At 42.5% G+C, this 25,747-nt stretch overlaps 1 protein-coding gene across 1 annotated transcript; it reads right to left on the bottom strand.

Moving 5' to 3' along the window:
* Positions 1-5,627: 5,627 nt before the first annotated feature.
* Positions 5,628-25,596, bottom strand: LOC311119191 (ATP-binding cassette sub-family C member 3-like). Its single transcript, XM_084193925.1, has 19 exons — positions 25,527-25,596; positions 24,237-24,324; positions 23,553-23,619; positions 23,336-23,462; positions 22,944-23,120; positions 22,473-22,640; positions 21,595-21,775; positions 20,553-20,658; positions 18,644-18,800; positions 18,308-18,515; positions 17,619-17,929; positions 11,068-11,267; positions 10,288-10,414; positions 9,405-9,506; positions 8,747-8,893; positions 7,876-8,034; positions 7,599-7,765; positions 7,143-7,337; positions 5,628-6,102 (listed from the first exon to the last, which is right to left on the bottom strand). The coding sequence occupies exons 1-19, from the start codon at positions 25,557-25,559 to the stop codon at positions 5,991-5,993; spliced, it is 2,832 nt and encodes a 943-aa protein (XP_084050051.1). The 5' UTR covers positions 25,560-25,596; the 3' UTR covers positions 5,628-5,990.
* Positions 25,597-25,747: the final 151 nt, after the last annotated feature.

Below are 25,747 nucleotides of genomic sequence, written 5' to 3'. Positions count from 1 at the left end.
CTCTGTCCTGAGCCAGCTGCAGCTTAACTAAGTCCTTCTTTGAGGCACCTGACCATATAACTGGGTAATGTGATAAAACTAGAGCCTGCAGGACTTGTTTGGTTGAATGTGGTGTTGAAAACGCAGAGCACCTCTTCATCACGGACAGACTTCTCCCTATCTTTACAACAATAGAATCAATATGCCTTGACCATGACAGTCTAAGGTGACACCAATAACTTTACTCTCCTCCACAGCCACACCGTTCATTACCAGATTCAGCCGAGGTCTAGAACTTAGGGAACGATTTGTACCAAATACAATGCTCTTAGTTTTAGAGATGTTCAGGACCAGTTTATTAGTGGCCACCCATTCTAAAACTGACATATGGAAATTGTCATACTATGGATCATTTAGATATTTGATTTTAGGACCCCTTTAGGTATAATACAAAAAATGTAATTTTTTTTGGATAAAATAGCCCAGAGAAACGCATTGAATAACACATTCATACAGTGAGGGAAAAAAGTATTTGATCCCCTGCTGATTTTGTACGTTTGCCCACTGACAAAGAAATTATCAGTCTATAATTTTAATGGTAGGTTTATTTGAACAGTGAGAGACAGAATAACAACAACAAAAATCCAGAGAAACGCATGTCAAAAGTGTTATCAATTGATTTGCATTTTAATGAGGGAAATAAGTATTTGACCCCCTCTCAGTCAGAAAGATTTCTGGCTCCCAGGTGTCTTTTATACAGGTAACGAGCTGAGATTAGGAGCACACTCTTAAAGGGAGTGCTCCTAATCTCAGTTTGTTACCTGTATAAAAGACACCTGCCCACAGAAGCAATCAATCAATCAGATTCCAAACTCTCCACCATGGCCAAGACCAAAGAGCTCTCCAAGGATGTCAGGGACAAGATTGTAGACCTACGCAAGGCTGGAATGGCCTACAAAACCATCGCCAAGCAGCTTGGTGAGAAGGTGACAATAATAATAATAAATATAATATGCCATTTAGCAGACGCTTTTATCCAAACAGTTGGTGCGATTATTTGCAAATTGAAGAAACACAAAAGAACTGTCAATCTCCCTCAGCCTGGAGCTCCATGCAAGATCTCACCTCGTGGAGTTATTTTGCTCACGAAAGCACATATACAGGCCCGTCTGAAATTTGCCAATGAACATCTGAATGATTCAGAGGAGAACTGGGTGAAAGTGTTGTGGTCAGATGAGACCATAATCGAGCTCTTTGGCATCAACTCAACTCGCCGTGTTTGGAGGAGGAGGAATGCTGCCTATGACCACAAGAACACCATCCCCACCGTCAAACATGGAGTTGGAAACATTATGCTTTGGGGATGTTTTTCTGCTAAGGGGACAGGACAACTTCACCGCATCAAAGGGACAATGGACGGACATGTACCGTCAAATCTTGGGTGAGAACCTCCTTCCCTCAGCCAGGGCATTGAAAATGGGTCGTGGATGGGTATTCCAGCATGACAATGACCCAAAACACACGGCCAAGGCAACAAAGGAGTGGCTCAAGAAGAAGCACATTAAGGTCCTGGAGTGGCCTAGCCAGTCTCCAGACCTTAATCCCATAGAAAATCTGTGGAGGGAGCTGAAGGTTCGAGTTGCCAAACGTCAGGCTCGAAACCTTAAAGACTTGGAGAAGATCTGCAAAGAGGAGTGGGACAAAATCCCTCCTGAGATGTGTGCAAACCTGGTGGCCAACTACAAGAAACGTCTGACCTCTGTAATTGCCAACAAGGGTTTTGCCACCAAGATCAAAGTCATGTTTTGCAGAGGGGTCAAATACTTATTTCCCTCATTAAAATGAAAATCAATTTATAAAATGTTTGACTTGCGTTTTTCTGGATTTTTTTGTTGTTATTCTGTCTCTCACTGTTCAGATAAACCTACCATTAAAATTATAGACTGATCATGTTTTTGTCAGTGGGCAAACTTACAAAATCAGCAAGGAATAAAATACTTTTTTTCCCCTCACTGTAAATGGCAAAAAAGACAGTCAAAACATGTATCATAACAAACAAGGTTTGGAAGTGTTTGTCCTGTATCTAGTAGATATAAGAAAGATCAGGAAATAAATACACACACATACATATATATATATACATATATATTTACATATACAGTGGGGAGAACAAGTATTTGATACACTGCCGATTTTGCAGGTTTTCCTACTTACAAAGCATGTGGAGGTCTGTAATTTTTATCATAGGTACAAATTAATTACTTAAAAATCATACAATGTGATTTTCTGGATTTTTGTTTTAGATTCCGTCTCTCACAGTTGAAGTGTACCTATGATAAAAAATTACAGACCTCTACATGCTTTGTAAGTAGGAAAACCTGCAAAATCGGCAGTGTATCAAATACTTGTTCTCCCCACTGTGTGTGTGTGTGTATATATATATATATATATATATATATACACACACACATACATACACACACTCATATATACATATAAATATATATAAATAAATGCATATATATATATATATATATATATATATATATATATATATATATATATATATACATACACACACACACACACACACACACACACACACACACACACACACACAAATATTTAACCCCTTTTTGGGGTAGGCACAAAACTACCTTCATACTTCCATAAATCTTTTTAAACTGTTAGCGGTTACCTTCAGACGAGTCCCGTGACACTTGTTGGGGTTGTAGAGGAAAACGGAGAACATCATTGTGTTCGTGAGAATCTCCCCTTTCCACAGCGGGGTCACATTAGTTTTTCCCGGGATGTCTCATGGTCTGATAAACACCGCTCTAAGCTCCGCCACCTTTCACTGCAGATGCGGAAGTGCGACATCAGCAGATGTGGTGGATTGAGACGCATCCAAAGCAAATAAACTGATATTTCTAGCTTGAACTGATGGATTTTGATGGGGATTTTTTGTATCATGTTACTTAGATTGATGCACCCGGTACGAGGCTAGCTACGACATGGCAGAGGATGTAAAGCCATAACACAATAACAGATTATGGTCAGTAATATAAAAAGCTGCACTGAAGTCTAACAAAACATATCCCACCATCTTCTTTATTATCAATTTCTTTCAACCAATCATCAGTCATTTGTGTCAGTGCAGTACATGTTGAGTGCCCTTCTCTATAAACATGCTGAAAGGCTGTTGTTAATCTGTTCAAAGAGAAGTAGCATTGTATCTGGTCAAACACCATTTTTTCCAAAAGTTTGCTAAGAGCCGGCAGCAAGCTGATTGGTCGGCTGTTAGAACCAGAAGGGCAGTTCACCATTCTCGGGTAGAGGAATGACTAGCTTCCCTTCAGGTCTGAGGACCAACACTTTCCTCTAGGCTCAGATTAAAGATATGACAAACAGGAGTGGCAATATAGTCCACTACCATCCTCAGTAGCTTTCCATCAACGTTGTCAACACTAGGTGGTTTCTCATTACTGTAGACAACACCTCAGTAGCTTTCCATCAACGTTGTCAACACCAGGTGGTTTCTCATTACTGTAGACAACACCTCAGTAGCTTTCCATCAAAGTTGTCAACACCAGGTGGTTTCTCATTACTGTAGACAACACCGAGTAGCTTTCCATCAAAGTTGTCAATACCAGGTGGTTTCTCATTACTGACGGACAACAATAGCTTTCCACACTGACTTTATAAAATTCAAAATGACAATGCTTTTCTTCCATTACTAGTTTTTTTTATGCATGTATATGATGGCTCACCGTTTGCTGTTGGCATTTCATGCCTGAGTTTGCCCACTTTACCAATTAAATAGTAATTCAAGTAATTGGCAACATCAAAAGGTTTTGTGCTGAATGAGCCATCTGAGTAAATGAAAGATGGAGTTCAATTAGTCTTTCGGCCCATAATTTCATTTAATACTCCAATGCTTTTTTCCATCATACATTTTAGTTTCATAACACAGTTTCTTATTTTCTCAATTTACAGTACCAGCCGGTCAGATGTGCAGCAAGACTTATTAGCCACCCCTTTTGCTTCATCCCTCTCAACCATACAGCTTTTCAATTCCTCATCAATCCATGGAACCGTAACAGTTTTAACAGTCAGTTTCTTAATAGGAGACAATTTCATAAATGCATCAAGTGCATACAGACCAACACGTATTTTTGACATCTTCAATATAAGAATCATTACAAAACCTTTTGTATAATCTCTTATACAATATGTTATTTTATCGTGTTACTTTTATTTTATTGTTTACTTTAGTAAATATTTTCTTAACTCTATTTTCTTAAAACTGCGTTGTTGGTTACGGGCTTGTAAGTAAGCATTTCATGGTAAGGTCTACACCTGTTGTATTCGGTGCATGTGACAAATAACATTTGATTTGATTTATACACTATTTTAGGCCCAGCTTTTGGAACCTTGGCTTTTCTGGATATAGCCACTAAATTGTGATCCCTACATCAGATGGGTGTGGATGCTGCTTTAGAGCAGAGTTCTGCAGCAGTAGTAAACATGTGATCAATACATGTGGATAATGTTGTTCCTGTTCTATTTGTAAACACTCTGGCAGGTCGATTAATAACCTGAAGCAGATTACAGGCTTTGGTTACAGTGAGCAGCTTTCTTTTTAGCAGACAGCTTAATGAAAACCAGTCAATATTCAGATCCCCCAGAAAGTAGACTGTGGTCCTCTGTAGCTCAGCTGGTAGAGCACGGCGCTTGTAACGCCAAGGTAGTGGGTTCGATCCCCGGGACCACCCATACACAAAAATGTATGCACGCATGACTGTAAGTCGCTTTGGATAAAAGCGTCTGCTAAATGGCATATTATTATATTATTATTATTAGACCTCTCCGTTTACATCACATACATTATCAAGTATTTCACACACATTATCTAGATACTGACTGTTAGCACTTGGTGGCCTAAAGCAACACCCTAAAAGAATAATCCTCTCCAAGCTTTCCAGGAATATGGCTCTGACTATATACAGCAACACCTCCCCCGTAGGCATTCCTGCCTCTTCTGTAGATGTTATATCCCTGTATCGCCACTGCTGTATCATCAAAGGAATTATCTAAGTGAGTCTCAGAGATGGCCAATATATGAATGTTATCTGATGTTAGCAAATGATTGATAAACCTTATTTCTAAGGCTACATATATTAATATGGGCTATTTTTAGCCCTTTCCTGCTTAACGTATCAGAGACATAATATATTTTAAAAAATGTATACCAAAAAAAACAAGGAAATAACATTATTCAGCAGTCAATCAGGCACTTGTAAGTGTCAGTTGGTGTGTGTTTGTGTGTGTGTGATGCAGGGCTGAAGCTACGAACCTGCAGACGTGGCTTTAAGATTCCAGTGTTAATTGTTTTTCCAGGCCATATGTTGCATGCATGTATACTCTGTGTTGACAGTCCGTATGTATCAAACCATAAATCTTGTTAATTCCTATGTTTTCAGCTAAATGTTCTACATTGGTTTTCTCCTACATTGCTAACAATGTTGCCGTTGTAGCGTAGGTTATGCCAGAGTAGTTAACATGTGTTATGATCATATATAAAAATGAAATGTGTCACAGAAACATGTACAAGGCAGTCTTAATTTCTTTTTATTTTTTAATTTTTTTATAAAGATCAGCGCTCATATTTTGGTAATACAGAATTCAAGTTTTTACATATGTGGTTCACAAAGGAATCAAACATTGAACTGAGCCAACTTCCCCCCCATCAGACAACTCTTAATAATAAAATGTATAGCTTAAATAATAAAAACGATACAGTACAAAAATAACTGGATTCATCCTGAAACTGGAGATTACAGTTTTTCTATCTTTATTTTTTATTTTTTTGAAAAAGTAACATTTTAACTTAAAAAGTGTTTTATCCTGGTTTTGCAGTGGACTGCAGCGTATAAAAGGATACATTCACTGGCACCCTGTTTTCTGCCAGAAGGCACTATAGGTTTTATACAGATGGGCATGTGGAGAGCCTATTGCGCCAGTCCTGCATCTTTAGCCATACCGTAGAAGATTCCTCTCTGGGATAAGAGTTTTGCAGGAGTGTCAAATTCAGCAACCTGTCCCTTGTCCAACACCAGCACTCTGCAAAGAAGTGAAGATGGATTAGTAGAATCTTTCAGAACTTTGTTAGGGTTCTGGAGAGAATATATGACCTAACAAACATACAATAACAGCATCTTTGATCAAAAGATGCATGCATGTATGTATGTACGTACACTGAACGAAAATATAAACGCAACATTTGAAGTGTTGGTCCCATGTTTCATGAGCTGAAATAACAAATCCCAGAAAAGTTCCATACGTACAAAAAGCTTATTTCTCTCAGATTTTGTGCACACATTTGTTTACATCCCTGTTAGTGAGCATTTCTCCTTTGCCAAGATAATCCATCCACCTGACGAATGTGGCATATCAAGAAGCTGATTAAACAGCATGATCATTACACAGGTGCACCTTGTGCTGGGGAAAATAAAAGGCCACTTGAAAATATGCAGTTTTGTTGCACAACACAATCACTGTTTCATGTCACGATTCTAATTTGCATGAATTATGTTACGGGTCTCTTGTCCATCCACCCTAGACGTTTAAAGCCACGGGGTTCGTAACAGCCACAGATGTCTCAAGTTTTGAGGGAGTGTGCAATTGGCATGCTGACTGCAGGAATGTCCACCAGAGCTGTTGCCAGAGAATGTAATTTTCAGTTCTCTACCATAAGCTGCCTCCAACATCGTTTTAGAGAATTTGGCAGTACGTCCAACTGGCCTCACAACCGCGGGGGGGGGGGGACTATTTCTGTCTGTAATAAAGCCCTTTTGTGGGGAAAAACTCATTCTGATTGGCTGGGCCTGGCTGCCAAGTGGGTGGGCCTGGCTTCCAAGTGGGTGGGCCTATGCCCTCCCAGCTCCACCCATGGCTTCACCTCTATCCAGTCATGTGAAATCCATAGATTAGGGCCAAATGAATTTATTTCAATTGACTGATTTCCTTATATGAACTATAACACAGTAAAATCTTTGACATTATTGCATGTTGCGTTTATATTTTTGTTCAGTACACGTGCGTGTCTTTGTCTGTCCGTCTGTTTGTGCATGCGTGTGCGTGTGTAATGTATTGCGCATTACCTAGTATAGTCCATGATGGTGTTGAGTCTGTGAGCAATGGTGAAGACGGTGCAGTCCTCAAACTGTGTCCTGATGGTTGACTGGATGAGGTCGTCTGTCTCTAGGTCGATGGCTGCTGTAGCTTCATCCAGGATCAGGATCCTCGTCTTCCTCAGTAGAGCCCTGGCTAAACACACCAGCTGCCTCTGGCCCACACTGAACACACACACAAATTAAATTACATTATTTTCCAGTAGAGTAAAATGTGAAAGGTACAAAAGGCTAAAAGAAAGATTCAGAAAAGGTATACATCCTTAACAGAATATCCTAATTAAGACATATTTGTTTTCCCAAATATTCTTAGTTTTGTTTTAATTCCCACCTGAATATACAGGTAAAGGCCTTCTACAGGTGCAAACGTGTGAACGCAAATGTGTCTCAAAACATGCAGCTGTTAATTGACAGGGATTATATTACCTGAGGTTCTCTCCTCCCTCTGAACACTCCAGATCCAGTTTAGCCGGCTGGTTGCTGACAAACTTGTTGAGGTGGGACAGTTCCAGTGCGTTCCATACCTCCGCGTCACTGTACTTCTCAAAGGGGTCCAGGTTCATCCTCAGATTGCCAGAGAACAGCACTGGTTCCTGGGGAGGTAGAGAGGGTAGTGGGGGTGGAGGTGAGGACGGTGTAGGGTGAGTGTGTGTGTGTGTGTGTGTGTGTGTGTGTGTGAGAGAGTGTGTGTGTGTGTGTGTACCTGTGGTATGATGGTGAGTTTTGACCTCAGGTCATGCAGCCCTATCTCTGATATCTTGACCCCGTCGATGGTGATCTCTCCCCCTGCCGCCTCCAGCAGCCGAAACAGGCACAGTGTCATAGAGGACTTACCAGCCCCCGTACGACCCACGATACCTATCTGTAACACACAGGCCAACACAATGAAACACTCCAGAAAACTGCACGCTCTGTGAGCACTGTAGTTTACCAGTCTCAATTCAAAAACGCTTGTTCCAGATAGCGGCATGCTCGGTTCACACATCAGCACCCGCTTGGATAAAGTAAACAGCATTTTATCTGTGTGTGAAATGTGATGGCAGGAGTACAGAGTCCTTTCATTGGGGGTAGTGTGTTAAACAATCATTTAACATGTCCTGATTGGCGTATGAAAGCAATGTTTTTCACCCCAAAATGAACATTTGCCAGGTGTTTTCACGGTGTCAAGTTTCTCCGTTCATTTGCGACTGTATTTGAGGCCTTATTGCAGCGTCTACACTACCTGTCAAAAGTTTGGACACACCTACTCACTCAAGGGTTTTTTCTTTATTTTGTACAATTTTTTACATTGTAGAATAATAGTGAAGACATCAAAACTATAACATAACACATATGGAATCATGTAGTAACCAACAAAGTGTTAAACAAATCAAAATATATTTTATATTTGCGATTCTTCAAATAGCCACCCTTTGCCGTGACGACAGCTTTGCACACTCTTGGTTTTCACGGTGTCAAGTTTCTCCGTTCATTTGCGACTGTATTCGAGGCCTTTATTGCAGCGTCTATACGCATCATGTTTATCGTGCATGTTTTCCTCACCGGTCTACACAGTGTAAGCCTGTTGTTCTCACCTTCTCCCCTCCTCTGACGCTGAGGGTGAGGTTCTTGAGGACCAGGTCTAGTCCCTCTCTGTACCTCACGCTGTAGTCACGGAACTCTACCTTCCCCTGGGATGGCCAATCAGGCGAAGGCTTCTTGTCTTCCACCTCCCACGGGGCCTTGCAACATTCACAAACACAATTATGGCACAACAATACGCTTTATATGCACTTGCAATTTCTGCCCACATTTCGCATGAGGTTGAGACGAGACATATTTCAGAAAACGCAGTATCCTAGAAACACTAGAAACTCAATCACATGATCAGTAAATAGGAGGATATAATTGGGTAATAACTGTACAGTATATTATATAGCCCAGCCACCCACATCAAAGGGAGTCCCTGTACGTACATCATATCCTTTTTAAAGATCTACTTCTACTTTTATTTGTCTTTTATGGTTGTGATCGTGAGTATGACTTGGCAGCCAAACAGCCAAAAATAAAAAACACACTTATGAAAAATATAACTATTTCCAGAAATCAGGTGGTCAGTAAGTAACAAACAGCGGGCAACTACACAACATTTCCACCTGTCACTTTGCCTTGTACTTCTGAGCGATTAGACCTGGTTCATTGGTTGATTTCCACCTGTAATGTCCTACCCTAGTAAAGCATTGTGTTCTGTACCTCGGTCTTGGTCTCAGAGTATTCCTTGACTCTCTCCACGGCTACGATGTTGCTCTCCAGATCCGACGTCATCCTCACCATCCAGTTCAGAGACATGGTCACCTGTTACCAGGACAACACAGTACTGTAGCATGAGTGATGCTCATGGGAGAAAACACAAGCAGCGTCATTAAGCTACCGTACACATCATCATACCTGATCTCTTTAAAACACTGGATTCTATCTCAACCTAGTGTAGCAGATGAGGATCTGTGAAGCTCACTCAGCCTGTCTCCACTTGCTAGCTTTTCAAGGGCACGACTGGGTAAGACGCTTCAGGAAGGCGGTCATGTGCGTTTTGCGAGGCAAGTGGTCCTTGGTTCGAGCCTCGATATGAGCCAAAATCAGGAGGAAGCTGTACTCACTAAGCAAGCAGCGTGACATCCTTTACACTAGCACAACAGAATCACAGTGGCAGGCAATGGGCACCATTTAATGGAAATCTGTATCAGACAGTTAGACGGACAGTATATCTATGAACGTTCTACTGTACCAGTGGAGCGTAGGACACAGAGAGTCCCACCAGTCCAGATCTACATTGATAAGGGATATGTTCTACTGTACCAGTGGAGCGTAGGACACAGAGAGTCCCACCAGTCCAGATCTACATTGATAAGGGATATGTTCTACTGTACCAGTGGAGCGTAGGACACAGAGTCCCACCAGTCCAGATCTACATTGATAAGGGATATGTTCTACTGTACCAGTGGAGCGTAGGACACAGAGAGTCCCACCAGTCCAGATCTACATTGATAAGGGATATGTTCTACTGTACCAGTGGAGCGTAGGACACAGAGTCCCACCAGTCCAGATCTACATTGATAAGGGATATGTTATACTTTACCAGTAGAGCGTAGGACACAGAGAGTCCCACCAGTCCAGGGTTGAGCTTGTCCTTCCCGATCACAGCAAACAGAGCAGCAAACAGCACGATACAGTTCCCTATGAACTCTATACGCACCCCTAACCACCTACACACACACACACACACACACACACACAATGAACACAACACACAGTGTGTCTCTGCACAGTTGTTGCACTGTACCTGCTTATGTAACATTATAATATGCAAATATAGGCTCTATTCTGTATTAGGGCCACTTATTGTGAAGTGGGACACCACTTTGTTATGTACTTTGTGATGGAACATGTTCGTCTGTTGAGCCTTCAACATGAGCGCCAGTCAGTGGCTATGTTACAATTCTCAAAATCCAATGGACAAATGCTGTCCACTGAATGAATCCGTCATTTTGTAAAGAGAATCCTTCGGGGGCCCTTGGGTCGTTCCCATTTTGTAAAGAGAACCCTAGGGGCCCTTGGGTAGTTCCCAATTTGTAAAGAGAATCCTACGGTCCCTTGGGATCTATAACATTTTGTAAAGAGAATCCTAGGGGCCCTTGGGATCTATAACATTTTGTAAAGAGAATCCTACGGGCCCTTGGGTCGTTCCCATTTTGTAAAGATAATCCTAGGGGCCCTTGGATCGTTACCCAGCAACTTCAGATCAGCAGGAGCCAAATAAAAAGGAACAAGGAACGGAAGCACATTAAGACAATTGGAACACAGCCACTGTCCTCCAGAGTCCATAGTGAAAGTACAGTAGGAGAGAGACACCACCTACCTGTTGGCTACTATACCAGGGTAGTAACTCTTTTGGTTCTCATCCACCTTCATATCACTCATTAGTACAAAGTCATCGCATCTGCCGTAGGCTCTGATAACACTAGAGCCAGTGACGGTCTCAGAGAAATGGGAGTATATGGGAGACCTGCTGACCGACTCCAGACGCTTTAACTGCCGAGACGTGGCCACATAAAATCTCTACAGCCGTGGGGAAAAGAGACAAACAGCATTACGCAGTATCTAAACACTGGGGTACAAGCTCTAATAGTAAGCAACTAGCAAGCACACACTGCAGTAACACACTATAGGAAGGTCAGGGGTCACAAAAACACCTGCAGAGTTCATTTGATAGACTTATAGAGTAATAGATTAATTTGATAGTGATTTATATAATTTATATGAATATTTAACTACCGTTTACAAGAATTATCATAATGCCAAGTCTTGAACTCTGCAGATGCTTTTTCCACCAGGCCCAAAAAGCATTCTAAGAAATTAACACTTCAATTTCCATTAGTGCTTAAAATGCCATCATAATGTTGTCGGCTTTAAAACACTGTAAAACATAATTAAAGGTAAAAACTAATTCAGGTAGAACAATTAAAAGAAGGGCCAGAAATAAACCGCCAGTGCCAGTGAGTAATAGCTTTGAAAGACAGGGAGACAGTAAATAACATATCAGATGTAAAGTACGCCATGACAAAAGCAAAAAGGACAGGAATCATATGCCGATGTTACCCATGGCAACATAGTTTACAGTGTTGGAAGTTCCAGTTAGTTAGTTTGTAGGCATTTCCAGAGGCACGTGAACACACAGAACCCTGCTTATAGTTCACCAGTAAGAACTGCAGTTTCGAATGTATCACCGGCAGAAATATATCCGTTTTCCTACCTCAGGAAACTGCTAGCTACTGTCCCATTTGCTAAAGCAAATGATGACCAAGCATAAGACCCAGTAGCCCTCAGCGAAAACATCCAAACCCAGATACAAACTAAACCATTTTTCAGGTCAGGATAATGTCATCTCTTTAGATATTTTCTGAGGTGATTTCTTGTGTGCTGCAGCTGCGTGGAGCCAGGACACACATCTCAAACTGATCACAATCAGATCGAGACCAGTCATGTCAATTGATACTCAACATGTTCTATCATTAACCAGCAATCTGAAGCAGCCTTGTGGCTACTATCAAATGTCATCATTATGTGGGTCAAAACTCCTGACACATAAAAAACCCATACAAAAACTTGATAAAGCCAGGGAACCTTAACAAGCCAAACCATCTTAGAACAATAGTAGCAGACCAAACTGTTATTCACAACAAATAGATTCTAAATGGATATTGGATGATTTGAAGTTGAGTCACAAATAATAATGCCTATTCCTAAACACAATCACACATCCCACAGTATTAACAATCACACACCCTACAATATTAACTATCACACATCCTACAGTATTAACTATCACACATCCTACAGTATGAACTATCACACATCCTACAGTATGAACTATCACACATCCTACAGTATGAACTATCACACATCCTACAGTTTAAACTATCACACATCCTACCATATTAACTATCACACATCCTACCATATTACCTATCACACATCCTACCATATTAACTATCACACATCCTACAGTATAAACTATCACACATCCTACAATATTAACTATCACACATCCTACCATATTAACTATCACACATCCTACAATATTAACTATCACACATCCTACCATATTAACTATCACACATCCTACAGTATGAACTATCACACATCCTACAGTATGAACTATCACACATCCTACAGTTTAAACTATCACACATCCTACCATATTAACTATCACACATCCTACCATATTACCTATCACACATCCTACCATATTAACTATCACACATCCTACAGTATAAACTATCACACATCCTACAATATTAACTATCACACATCCTACCATATTAACTATCACACATCCTACCATATTACCTATCACACATCCTACCATATTAACTATCACACATCCTACAGTATAAACTATCACACATCCTACAATATTAACTATCACACATCCTACCATATTAACTATCACACATCCTACAGTATTAACTATCACACATCCTACAGTATGAACTATCACACATCCTACAGTATGAACTATCACACATCCTACAGTATGAACTATCACACATCCTACAGTTTAAACTATCACACATCCTACCATATTAACTATCACACATCCTACCATATTACCTATCACACATCCTACCATATTAACTATCACACATCCTACAGTATAAACTATCACACATCCTACAATATTAACTATCACACATCCTACCATATTAACTATCACACATCCTACAATATTAACTATCACACATCCTACCATATTAACTATCACACATCCTACAGTATAAACTATCACACATCCTACCATATTAACTATCACACATCCTACCATATTAACAATCACACATCCTACAGTATAAACTATCACACATCCTACAATATTAACTATCACACATCCTACAGTATAAACTATCACACATCCTACCATATTAACTATCACACATCCTACCATATTAACTATCACACATCCTACACAGTATTAACTATCACACATCCTACCATATTACCTATCACACATCCTACAGTATAAACTATCACACATCCTACAGTATGAACTATCACACATCCTACAGTATTAACTATCACACATCCTACAGTATTAACTATCACACATCCTACAGTATTAACTATCACACATCCTACAATATAAACTATCACACATCCTACAGTATGAACTATCACACATCCTACAGTATTAACTATCACACATCCTACACAGTATTAACTATCACACATCCTACAATATAAACTATCACACATCCTACAGTATTAACTATCACACATCCTACAATATAAACTATCACACATCCTACAGTATGAACTATCACACATCCTACAGTATTAACTATCACACATCCTACACAGTATGAACTATCACACATCCTACAGTATGAACTATCACACATCCTACCATATTAACTATCACACATCCTACCATATTAACAATCACACATCCTACAATATTAACTATCACACATCCTACCATATTACCTATCACACATCCTACCATATTAACAATCACACATCCTACAATATTAACTATCACACATCCTACCATATTACCTATCACACATCCTACCATATTAACAATCACACATCCTACAATATTAACTATCACACATCCTACCATATTACCTATCACACATCCTACCATATTAACAATCACACATCCTACAATATTAACTATCACACATCCTACCATATTAACTATCACACATCCTACCATATTAACAATCACACATCCTACAATATTAACTATCACACATCCTACCATATTACCTATCACACATCCTACCATATTAACAATCACACATCCTACAATATTAACTATCACACATCCTACCATATTAACAATCACACATCCTACAATATTAACAATCACACATCCTACCATATTAACTATCACACATCCTACAGTATTAACTATCACACATCCTACAGTATGAACTATCACACATCCTACCATATTAACTATCACACATCCTACACAGTATTAACTATCACACATCCTACCATATTAACTATCACACATCCTACACAGTATTAACTATCACACATCCTACCATATTAACTATCACACATCCTACACAGTATTAACAATCACACATCCTACAGTATTAACTATAGCTACAGAACAGCTGCTCTCCATCTACACCCCCAGTAGTTTACTGCACTGATTCAGTGCATAGAATGATCATAGCGAAGCCAAGTCAATGGAATATCAAAAATAGTGTTTCTAAAGACATTTGCTGCGGTTCCAGATCCATCTACCTTGGGGGCAGTGTTAAGTAAAAGATCAGCCGTTCCACACAAACCAAACCACTAGAGAGTGGAGCCTCAGCCTGACCCTCAGCCTGACCCTCAGCCTGACCCTCAGCCTGACCCTCAGCCTGACCCTCAGCCTCAGCCTGCAGACTGACCCTCAGCCTGACCCTCAGCCTCAGCCTGCAGACTGACCCTCAGCCTGACCCTCAGCCTCAGCCTGCAGACTGACCCTCAGCCTGACCCTCAGCCTCAGCCTGCAGACTGACCCTCAGCCTGACCCTCAGCCTCAGCCTGCAGACTGACCCTCAGCCTGACCCTCAGCCTCAGCCTGCAGACTGACCCTCAGCCTGACCCTCAGCCTCAGCCTGCAGACTGACCCTCCACTCACTAGTCTTCCTACTGCATCTACCCAGCAACCAAACCACACTACCACGACAACACTAAGACAACTACACAATGAGGAGGATTGTTAAAATCACAGAAAACTGCACATGCTGTATTAATGAGTTATGAATGAGCTATGAGTTATTCATGAGTTGTGTCCAGTTAACCTGGACCCACCAATAGAACACCATTAACAACACTATGACTAGTCGGACTAGAGGGTTGAGGACAGAGCATACGATCAGAACATTCACTGTGTACCAGAAAGTGCGCATCCATATATCAATATTGTCTGGGGTGTGCGAGTCTATGGTGTCAACATTTTTGCTGAAGCGGTTTAGGACGCGCCACGTGGGGGGGGGGGGGGGGGGGGGTGCTCTCGAAGAAGCCCTGGGGTCGCCCTCAGCACCCCCTGGAGCATGTAGAAGTGCATGAGCTTGGTTGCCCGCAGCTTGCTGGAAGCCATGGTCAACAGACAGTTGGCCAGCAACAGTACACCTGGGAGAGGGGGAGGGGCACAATTTCCTGGGTCAAAGGGTAAAGGCACTGTATGGAAACCCTGAAGCTAATCAATCCCCTGTATAGTTAGACAGGAAACTCTTAAGCTAATCAATCCCCTGTAGAGTTAGACAGGAAACCCTGAAGCTAATCAATCCCCTGTAGAGTTAGACAGGAAACCCTGAAGCTAATCAATCCCCTGTAGAGTTAGACAGGAAACCCTGAAGCTAATCAATCCCCTGTATAGTTAGACAGGAAACCCTGAAGCTAATCAATCCCCTGTAGAGTTAGACAGGAAACTCTGAAGCTAATCAATCCCCTGTATAGTTAGACAGGAAACCCTGAAGCTAATCAATCCCCTGTAGAGTTAGACAGGAAACCCTGAAGCTAATCAATCCCCTGTAGAGTTAGACAGGAAACTCTGAAGCTAATCAATCCCCTGTAGAGTTAGACAGGAAACCCTGAAGCTAATCAATCCCCTGTAGAGTTAGACAGGAAACTCTGAAGCTAATCAATCCCCTGTATAGTTAGACAGGAAACCCTGAAGCTAATCAATCCCCTGTAGAGTTAGACAGGAAACCCTGAAGCTAATCAATCCCCTGTAGAGTTAGACAGGAAACTCTGAAGCTAATCAATCCCCTGTAGAGTTAGACAGGAAACCCTGAAGCTAATCAATCCCCTGTAGAGTTAGACAGGAAACCCTGAAGCTAATCAATCCCCTGTAGAGTTAGACAGGAAACCCTGAAGCTAATCAATCCCCTGTAGAGTTAGACAGGAAACTCTGAAGCTAATCAATCCCCTGTATAGTTAGACAGGAAACCCTGAAGCTAATCAATCCCCTGTAGAGTTAGACAGGAAACCCTGAAGCTAATCAATCCCCTGTAGAGTTAGACAGGAAACAAAATAACCTCTAACTCCCTACTGTGTGGAGGGTAGCGTCAGACTGACTACTAGTTGTCTTTCCATTCGTTAACCACCAGATGGCAGCAGCACACCAGCGTTGTCATGTTTCCTGTATGAACAGATCTAAGGCTGCGCTTATACAGGCCAAATCTGATCTTTTGTCCACTCTTTGGTCTTTTGACAAATCACATCAGATCTTTTCACGTCAGATCTTTTCCAGAGCTGATCTGATTGGTCAAAAGACCAATTAGTGAAAAAAAAGTTCAGAATTGGACTGCCTGTCTAAAAGCAGCCTAAAACCCTTGCCTTTAGCTCAGTGTCTTGGGGCAACTTCATCCAACGCCACTCTATAGTATAAATCACCGTTCTCCAGTGTGTCCCTGAGAAGGATGTCGGGTGGTAAAGAACCCACAGCAGTGTTCTGAGCTCTCTGCTTGACCACCTCAGAGTCAACAAACACAACTCGGATGAACAGAAGCCTCCTTCACTACTGTGCCGGCTGTGGGTGAATCAACATGGCCCACTCTGTGTGTGTGTGTGTGTGTGTGTGTGTGTGTGTGTGTGTGTGGGTAAAGATGGAGAGGGAGAGAGAGGAAGTGAATGCATGGTTAAGGAAGAGGAGAGGAGACAGGGAGGAGGAGAGCAAAGTCAATGGATAACAGGAACAAAAAAAGCTGAAGAGAAACAAAAAGGTCAAAGGTCACAGAAACTGCTCCACCAATCAGGGCGCTGCATGCTGCATTCAGGAACGTAAGCAACACACTGGCAAAAATTGTAAAATGAAAAAGTATTAATTTGACACAATAAACTCCTATCCTTAAGAGTAGAGCAAGCAAAACTGTTAGCTCCTCGGAACAGAACCAATACCTGGACAAAGACGTATATGAAAGCCAGCGGGGCTATGACCACGGCGAAGATGGGGGTGCTCGCCACTATGACTATCATGGTGGAGAGAGAGGAGAAGAACGTCCCGAGGAACATGAGAACGGTGGAGGGCAGCGCCTCGTCGATGACGTAGATGTCCTTGGAGAATCGGTTGATGATCCTACCTATAGGGGTAGTGTCAAAGAAAGACTGGGGGGTGTGAAACTTGTTGTCCAGGAGGGCATAGTGAAGCTTCCTGGCTGCTCCGATGTTCCCCATGGCCAGGGTGAAGGAGGAGACCATGACCAGGATGCCTGAGAGGGATGGAGGGAGGGAAGGAGCAGGGAGATGAGGGTTGAGGAGGCAGTGGGTTCTGTATGTGTCCTCTCTCCTGAATGCTGAGACACCTTTCAATTCAATGTGTTACTGGAAAAGGGCCAGAGGGGTAGGGGCCAAGGTCCTCACACAAAACCAACCACTCATAGTTAGCGTCATACAGTAAAAAAGTTAAACATACACAACAAAACCTACAATAACAAAACCTCTCTTTGGGACAGATGACCATGAATAAATTGAATCATGTTCTAATAGCTATACACATTGAACTGTAAAGATACTTTCTTCACCATTGACGTAATCTTAAGGTGGATAGGTATCCTTATCCAAAGGTAATGAACAGCAGGTCTCCTCACCTTGTGCTATGCCCAGAGCAGCATATACCCCCACCCTCATGCTGACATTCTCCTGGGTCATGTTCTGAGCCGCGTCATTGGTCCATTCGCTCAGCCAGACGTTGGCTCCGATGGCGGCAGCACTCTGGCAGCCGTACAGGAAACAGATGAAGAGGGTCAGCAGAGGCCCTACTGCCTTGGCATACTCCCAGAACACCTTGACCTTCACCTGAGGAGAGGGAGGAGGAGAGAGGGTCATAAAAGGTCAGAGGTCAGAGGTTGTACTGTCTTGGAATACACCTGGAACAACTTCACCTGGGTATAGGAGAGGGTAGAAGTCTCCATAGCTCTACTCACCCTGCCCGTCTCAGTGGTCTCTGCCTGGATGAGTTTCTCCACCTTGGGTAGTTTCTTCTCTGGGTCAGGCTCAGCATGCTTCCTCTCGCTGCACAGACGTCTCCGGACAGACCTGCTCCTTGGGTTCTCCAGGTCCCCTGAGATGACGCTGATCTGCCTGCAGGGAGGGAGGAAGTGATTGATCGGTCAATCAATCAATCATTGTGTATATCGTAATTTCTCGCAAAATGCTTGACAGCAACTAAAGTCTAGAACCACATAGAGTCTAGAACCACATAGAATACAGCAGTTATCTATCACAGAGGGGGGGGGGGGGGTTAAACATTTCGAAGTCCCTTCAGGATTTTCCGATTCTGTGGTCGCCAAATGTTTTGCAAAATCAACAATTCCCTGCATATTATGCGAGGGCTTGCAAATTTGACAAATCTCCGCACTATTACCAGATAAAACAGTCAAATCATCGCACTATTACCAGATAAAACAGTCAAATCATCGCAATATTACCAGATAAAACAGTCAAATCATCGCAATATTACCAGATAAAACAGTCAAATCATCGCAATATTACCAGATAAAACAGTCAAATCATCGCAATATTACCAGATAAAACAGTCAAATCATCGCAATATTACCAGATAACAGTCAAATCATCGCAATATTACCAGATAAAACAGTCAAATCATCGCAATATTACCAGATAAAACAGTCAAATCATCGCAATATTACCAGATAAAACAGTCAAATCATCGCAATATTACCAGATAAAACAGACAAATCATCGCAATATTACCAGATAAAACAGTCAAATCATCGCAATATTACCAGATAAAACAGTCAAATCATCGCAATATTACCAGATAAAACAGTCAAATCATCGCAATATTACCAGATAAAACAGTCAAATCATCGCAATATTACCAGATAAAACAGTCAAATCATCGCAATATTACCAGATAAAAACAGTCAAATCATCGCAATATTACCAGATAAAACAGTCAAATCATCGCAATATTACCAGATAAAACAGTCAAATCATCGCAATATTACCAGATAAAACAGTCAAATCATCGCAATATTACCAGATAAAACAGTCAAATCATCGCAATATTACCAGATAAAACAGTCAAATCATCGCAATATTACCAGATAAAACAGTCAAATCATCGCAATATTACCAGATAAAACAGTCAAATCATCGCAATATTACCAGATAAAACAGTCAAATCATCGCAATATTACCAGATAAAACAGTCAAATCATCGCACTATTACCAGATAAAAGAGTCAAATCATCGCACTATTACCAGATAAAAGAGTCAAATCATCGCAATATTACCAGATAAAACAGTCAAATCATCGCAATATTACCAGATAAAACAGTCAAATCATCGCAATATTACCAGATAAAACAGTCAAATCATCGCAATATTACCAGATAAAACAGTCAAATCATCGCAATATTACCAGATAAAACAGTCAAATCATCGCAATATTACCAGATAAAACAGTCAAATCGTCGCAATATTACCGCATATAACTGCCCGATCACCACACTACAAAAACATGGCTCGCAATTTTGACCAAATCGGAATATCTATTGCATAAAATGGTTCAATCAAGCAACACGTCAATAAACATTTCCCCTCTTCAGTGCATTTTTGTGACACATTTGACAAAATCAACGCAAATTGCCACGGAAAATGTCAGAATTGCTGCAACAAAATCAAGCATTTTGGCCTGCAACTATCACACAAAAAAAACACGGCGGAATCCTGGAGGGACTGCCTTATGAATTGTTACAGAGGCTTATGAGTACCTTATGAATTGTTACAGAGGCTTATGAGTACCTTATGAATTGTTACAGAGGCTTATGAGTACCTTATGAATTGTTACAGAGGCTTATACTGTACCTTATGAACTTCCTCTTTGCCTCATTGACCACTGGTTCACTGTCCACCATGTCTGTATGGTTGCTAAGGGCGTCGTCAGGGAAGTCTTCATCATCAATCAAAGCCACTGTGGGTTTTGAGTAATAGTGTTACCATGGTAATTATGGAGCAGGTGTACACACCCCTATAGGTGTAGGGCAGAGGCGGCCAACTCTCCTCCTAGAGAGCTACTGGGTACGCAGGGTTTTGTTCCAACCCTACTCTAACAAACCTGAATAATCTAAAATCAGCTACTGACTACGACCTTGATTAACAGAATTAGATGTATTAGAGCAGGGCTGGAGCAAAACCCAGTAGCTTCAACACCTAATTGCCTACCAGGACAAATGTTGACAGGCACTGGTGTAGGGTGAACAGTGGAACCCCAAGGGCAGAAACATAAATAGTATCGGTTCTTCTGTTTTAGATAGCTCTCCAAGGCCGGAAACATCAATGGTATCTGTTCTTTCTGCTTTAGATAGCTCTCCAAGCCGGAAACACCAACAGTATCTGTTCTTCTGCTTTAGATAGCTCTCTAAGCCGGAAACATCAATGGTATCTGTTCTTTCTGTTTTAGATAGCTCTCCAAGCCGGAAACATCAATGGTATCTGTTCTTTCTGCTTTAGATAGCTCTCCAAGGGCGGAAACATCAATGGTATCGGTTCTCTGTTTTAGATAGCTCTCCAAGGGCGGCAACACCAACAGTATCGGTTCTTCTGCTTCTTCTACTCTGTTTATTATCTATGCATAGTCACTTTAACTCTACCCACATGTACATATTACCTCAATTACCTCGACTAATCGGTAAATAGCCTCCCTACTGTTATTTTATTTTACTGCTGCTCTTTAATTATTTGCAATTTTTATTTTTTACTTATCTATTTTTTTACTTAACACTTTTTTTATTTTCTTAAAACTGCATTGTTGGTTAAGGGCTTGTAAGTAAGCATTTCACTGTAAGGTCTACACCTGTTGTATTCAGTGCATGTGGCAAATACAATTTTGATTTGATTAGAGTTGTACCTGTTGCCTCCTCCTCTACGATGTCCTCCAGGGAATAGTTTCTGAGGAACTCAGCGAAGGCTCCGTTCTGTTGGAGCAGCTCCTGGTACGAACCCATCTCCGACACCCTGCCCTCCACCATCACCACTATGTTGTCCACCTGCGGCAGAAAGCTGATGCCGTGTGTCACCAAGATACGTGTCTGGGGGGGGGGGGGGGGGGAAACGAAAAGAGGATCTGTCATTAAGGCTGGGAATTGCCAGGGACCTCACGATACGATCTTATCAGTATACTTAGGTGCCGATACGATATGTATTGCCATTCAATACTGCGATTTTATCGCAAATAGATGTTCCAAACATATTGCTCAATATTTGTCTGCTGCAGAGAGACAAGAGAGAGCATGAGAAAATGAGTTTTGATCAGTCAGGGAAATTAAAGTGCTGAAAACATGTTGGCATGTTTGACTTAGGGTCAAAATTTCGATAAAATATTACAATATGTAATCTACATACTGAATTTACACACCCAAGTGTTGCCCATTCTAACCAGCTTCTATACTGAAGTTTCTTATCAGCGCAACAAAGTCATAGATATGCTACTAAACCAATCAGCAGAGAGGATGGAAAACAAACCACAGGAAAGAGCTACTACTTCCTCTATTGTAGATGAGGACTCTTCAAATGGGTTTTTACTATATCTGAACTAGACAGAATATAGCTTATGTACTTATTGCCACTTCTGTCCATTCTGACATGGCTATGCAGTGACTGACCACCAAAGATTGTTGATAAAGGACAAGATATCTAACCAGTCCATTTCTCTCTGCTACCACTCAGAATGTGTCTCTCTTCTTCTGTAGTGTATGGAGAACAGAGCAGAGTGACTACTCTCCTCACCTTGCCCTGCAGCGCCCCCTCTGGGCCAATGGCGTGGTCGAAGATGTGTTTGGCCACGTGGGCGTCCACGGCAGACAGAGGGTCGTCCAGCAGGTAGACATCTGCCTCGTTGTACAGAGCTCTGGCCAGACTCACCCTCTGTCTCTGGCCACCAGACAGGTTGATACCCTGAGGGACAGACAGACAGACAGACAGACAGACAGACAGACAGACAGACAGACAGACAGACAGACAGACAGAGAGAGAGACAGACAGACAGACAGACAGAGACAGACAGAGAGACAGAGAGAGAGACAGACAGACAGACAGAGAGAGAGAGAGAAAAATCACTAGCAAATCACTGATTTGTTGCTTTTAGACTCGAAGACCTAACTTAGCTCCCAGAGCTAATGCCTAAGGTTTAGTTCAGTGGGCTAACATGAACTTTAGCTCCAAAAACAACCCATGTTAGATACTATACCATCTCCCTACCTTCTCTCCGATCTCGGTCAGGTCTCCTCCAGGTAGTACTTCCAGGTCAGGGGTTAAGGCGCAGGCCTCCAGACAACAGCGGTACTTCTGCTCGTTGTAGGCCTTGCCAAACAGGATGTTGTCTCTCAGAGTGGCGTTCTGGATCCAGGCCTGCTGGGGGACGAAGGCCACCGAACCCTGGAGGAGAGGAGGAGTGAGGGAACTCCGTACAGCTGAAAACTACAACTAGACCCTAACAATCAATCAATCAATCGATCAATCAATCAATCAATCAATCAATCAATCAATCAATCAATCAATCAATAAATTGACCCACCAATCAATTACCCATTCAAGCAAATTACCCACCAATCAACCTTCAGTTAGTATAATTGAATTGAGTGCAGACGTACCCGTATGGAGATGTCTCCCTCCAGTTTCTCCATCTCTCCCAGTAGAGCTGACACCAGAGAAGACTTCCCACAACCTACATGTCCTACCACAGCTAGCAGAGAGCCCTGGGGCACCATCAGGTTTATACTGCGGACAAACACAAACACACCCACGCCCATCAGTAAAGTGTATTTGTTCCCTTAAATGGTTATTTGTCCTTTGCATGATGCAACTTACTTGTGTAGAGCAGGAGGATCTTGTTTTGCCCAGGTGAACTTCCCATTGACAAGCGTCACTGAGCTATCTGAAGGGGAGAACACAGTGTAGGAATGCAAGGCAGTTACAAAAACACGAATCATGACACAGCATTACCAAACTGGACACTTATAAGTATCAACTCAAACTGTCTCAGAGCCAAGAAGGATAAGCCATGACTATACACTGTGGAATCCCTGTGTCTAATTCCCTTAAGTTACCTCAACGTAGAGTCTAAAATGTTTATATTACAAAAGCCAAGAGTAATGACTACAGTATGCAGAACCAAAATGTGTTACAATAACCCCCATCGTTACTTATTGAAAACTCAACTGCCTGCAATAATGTCAGGCAGTCGCACCATGGCAAGGCCAATGTCAACATGACTTATCAGAAACATAGACCATTAGAAAGACTCAACAGAAACAGACCATTAGAAAGACTCAACAGAAACAGATCATTAGAATGACTCAACAGAAACAGACCATTAGATTGACTCAGAGGCCCCGTCCCACTAGCTTTCCTATATCCTATCCCTTCATGTCAGTGAAAACCTAAGGCCTATCGGAAAAGCCTAGTTAGTGAAATGGAACCAGCCCAGCCAAGTTTGGGCTGCTTTCTTGGTCAGCTTGGGCTGGTTCCTTGGTCAGAAACGTCCATGTTTACTTGTGGCAGTGTTATTCTTGTCCACAGACTCTGGGTCCAGCTCTTCATGACTCAGGAAGTCCTGGATACGCTTCAGAGACACGCTGGCCTGAAGAGAAGCTAGAGTCAACACAATGCACATATATACACACACACACACACACACACACACACACACACACACACACACACACACACACACACACACACACACACACACACACACACACACACACACACACACACACACACACGAGGAGTGACAGAAGGGGTAAGAGGAGGAGGAGGAGGAGAGTGATTGGAGGAGGAGGGTGATAGGAGGAGGAGGGTGATAGGAGGAGGAGGAGGAGGAGGGTGATAGGAGGAGGAGGGTGATAGGAGGAGGAGGAGGAGGGAGGAGGGTGATAGGAAGAGGAGAGTGATAGGAGGAGAAGGAGGAGGAGGGTGATAGGAGGAGGAGGGTGATAGGAGGAGGAGGGTGATAGGAGGAGGAGGAGGAGGAGGTGATAGGAAGAGGAGAGTGATAGGAGGAGAAGGAGGAGGAGGGTGATAGGAGGAGGAGAGTGATAGGAGGAGAAGGAGGAGGAGGTGATAGGAGGAGGAGGAGGAGGAGGAGGGGTGATAGGAGGAGGAGGAGGAGGAGGGTGATAGGAGGAGGAGGAGGAGGGTGATAGGAGGAGGAGAGTGATAGGAGGAGAAGGAGGAGGAGGGTGATAGGAGGAGGAGGAGGAGAGTGATAGGAGGAGAAGGAGGAGGAGGGGGAGAGTGATAGGAGAAGGTGAGGAGGAGGAGGAGGAGGGTGATAGGAGGAGGAGGGTGATAGGAAGAGGAGAGTGATAGGAGGAGAAGGAGGAGGAGGGTGATAGGAGGAGGAGAGTGATAGAAGGAGGAGGAGGGTGATAGGAGGAGGAGGAGGGTGATAGGAGGAGGAGAGTGATAGGAGGAGGAGGAGGAGGAGGGTGATAGGAGGAGGAGAGTGATAGGAGGAGAAGGAGGAGGAGGGTGATAGGAGGAGGAGAAGTATAGAGGAGGAGGAGGAGGAGGAGAAGGAGGAGGAGGTGATAGGAGGAGGAGGAGGAGGAGGAGAAGGAGGAGGAGGGTGATGGAAGGAAGTGATAGGAGGAGAAGGAGGAGGAGGGTGATAGGAGGAGGAGGGTGATAGGAGGAGAAGGAGGAGGAGGGTGATAGGAGGAGGAGGAGGAGGAGGAGGAGGAGGAGGAGAGTGATAGGAGGAGGAGGAGGGGAGGAGAGTGACAGGAGGAGAAGGAGGAGGAGGAGAGTGATAGGAGGAGGAGGAGTAGGAGAGCCTACCTGTACAACGCTGCTGATGACTTGGGGCAGCATATTGAGAGGGAACCGTAAGATGTTGAACAGAGACAAAGACACAAATGCTTTCTCCGCATCTAAAATGTTATTTTTATCCACTGTCACGTACACTGCAAACGTCATCAGGGCAACCTAAGGAGACATTAAGAATAAAAACATAGAAGTAGATCCTCTGGACAGCTCATGGGTCTGCACTTCAGTTGTCA

The sequence above is a fragment of the Coregonus lavaretus genome (genome assembly GCF_964263955.1).
Source record: "Coregonus lavaretus genome assembly, contig: HAP1_SCAFFOLD_7012, whole genome shotgun sequence".
NCBI lineage: Eukaryota > Metazoa > Chordata > Actinopteri > Salmoniformes > Salmonidae > Coregonus > Coregonus lavaretus.
Note: the sequence above shows the minus strand (reverse complement) of the source record. Positions and strands in the feature narration are given on the sequence as shown.

Excerpts from the sequence above, each read along its gene's own strand:
- LOC311119191 (XM_084193925.1), bottom strand. The coding sequence starts at position 25,559 with ATGCTGCCCCAAGTCATCAGCAGCGTTGTACAG. Across the intron at positions 24,325-25,526 it reads TCATCAGCAGCGTTGTACAG|GCCAGCGTGTCTCTGAAGCG; the intron begins GTAGGCTCTCCT and ends GCTTCTCTTCAG. Across the intron at positions 20,659-21,594 it reads CGTAGAGGAGGAGGCAACAG|TGGCTTTGATTGATGATGAA; the intron begins GTACAACTCTAA and ends CAAAACCCACAG.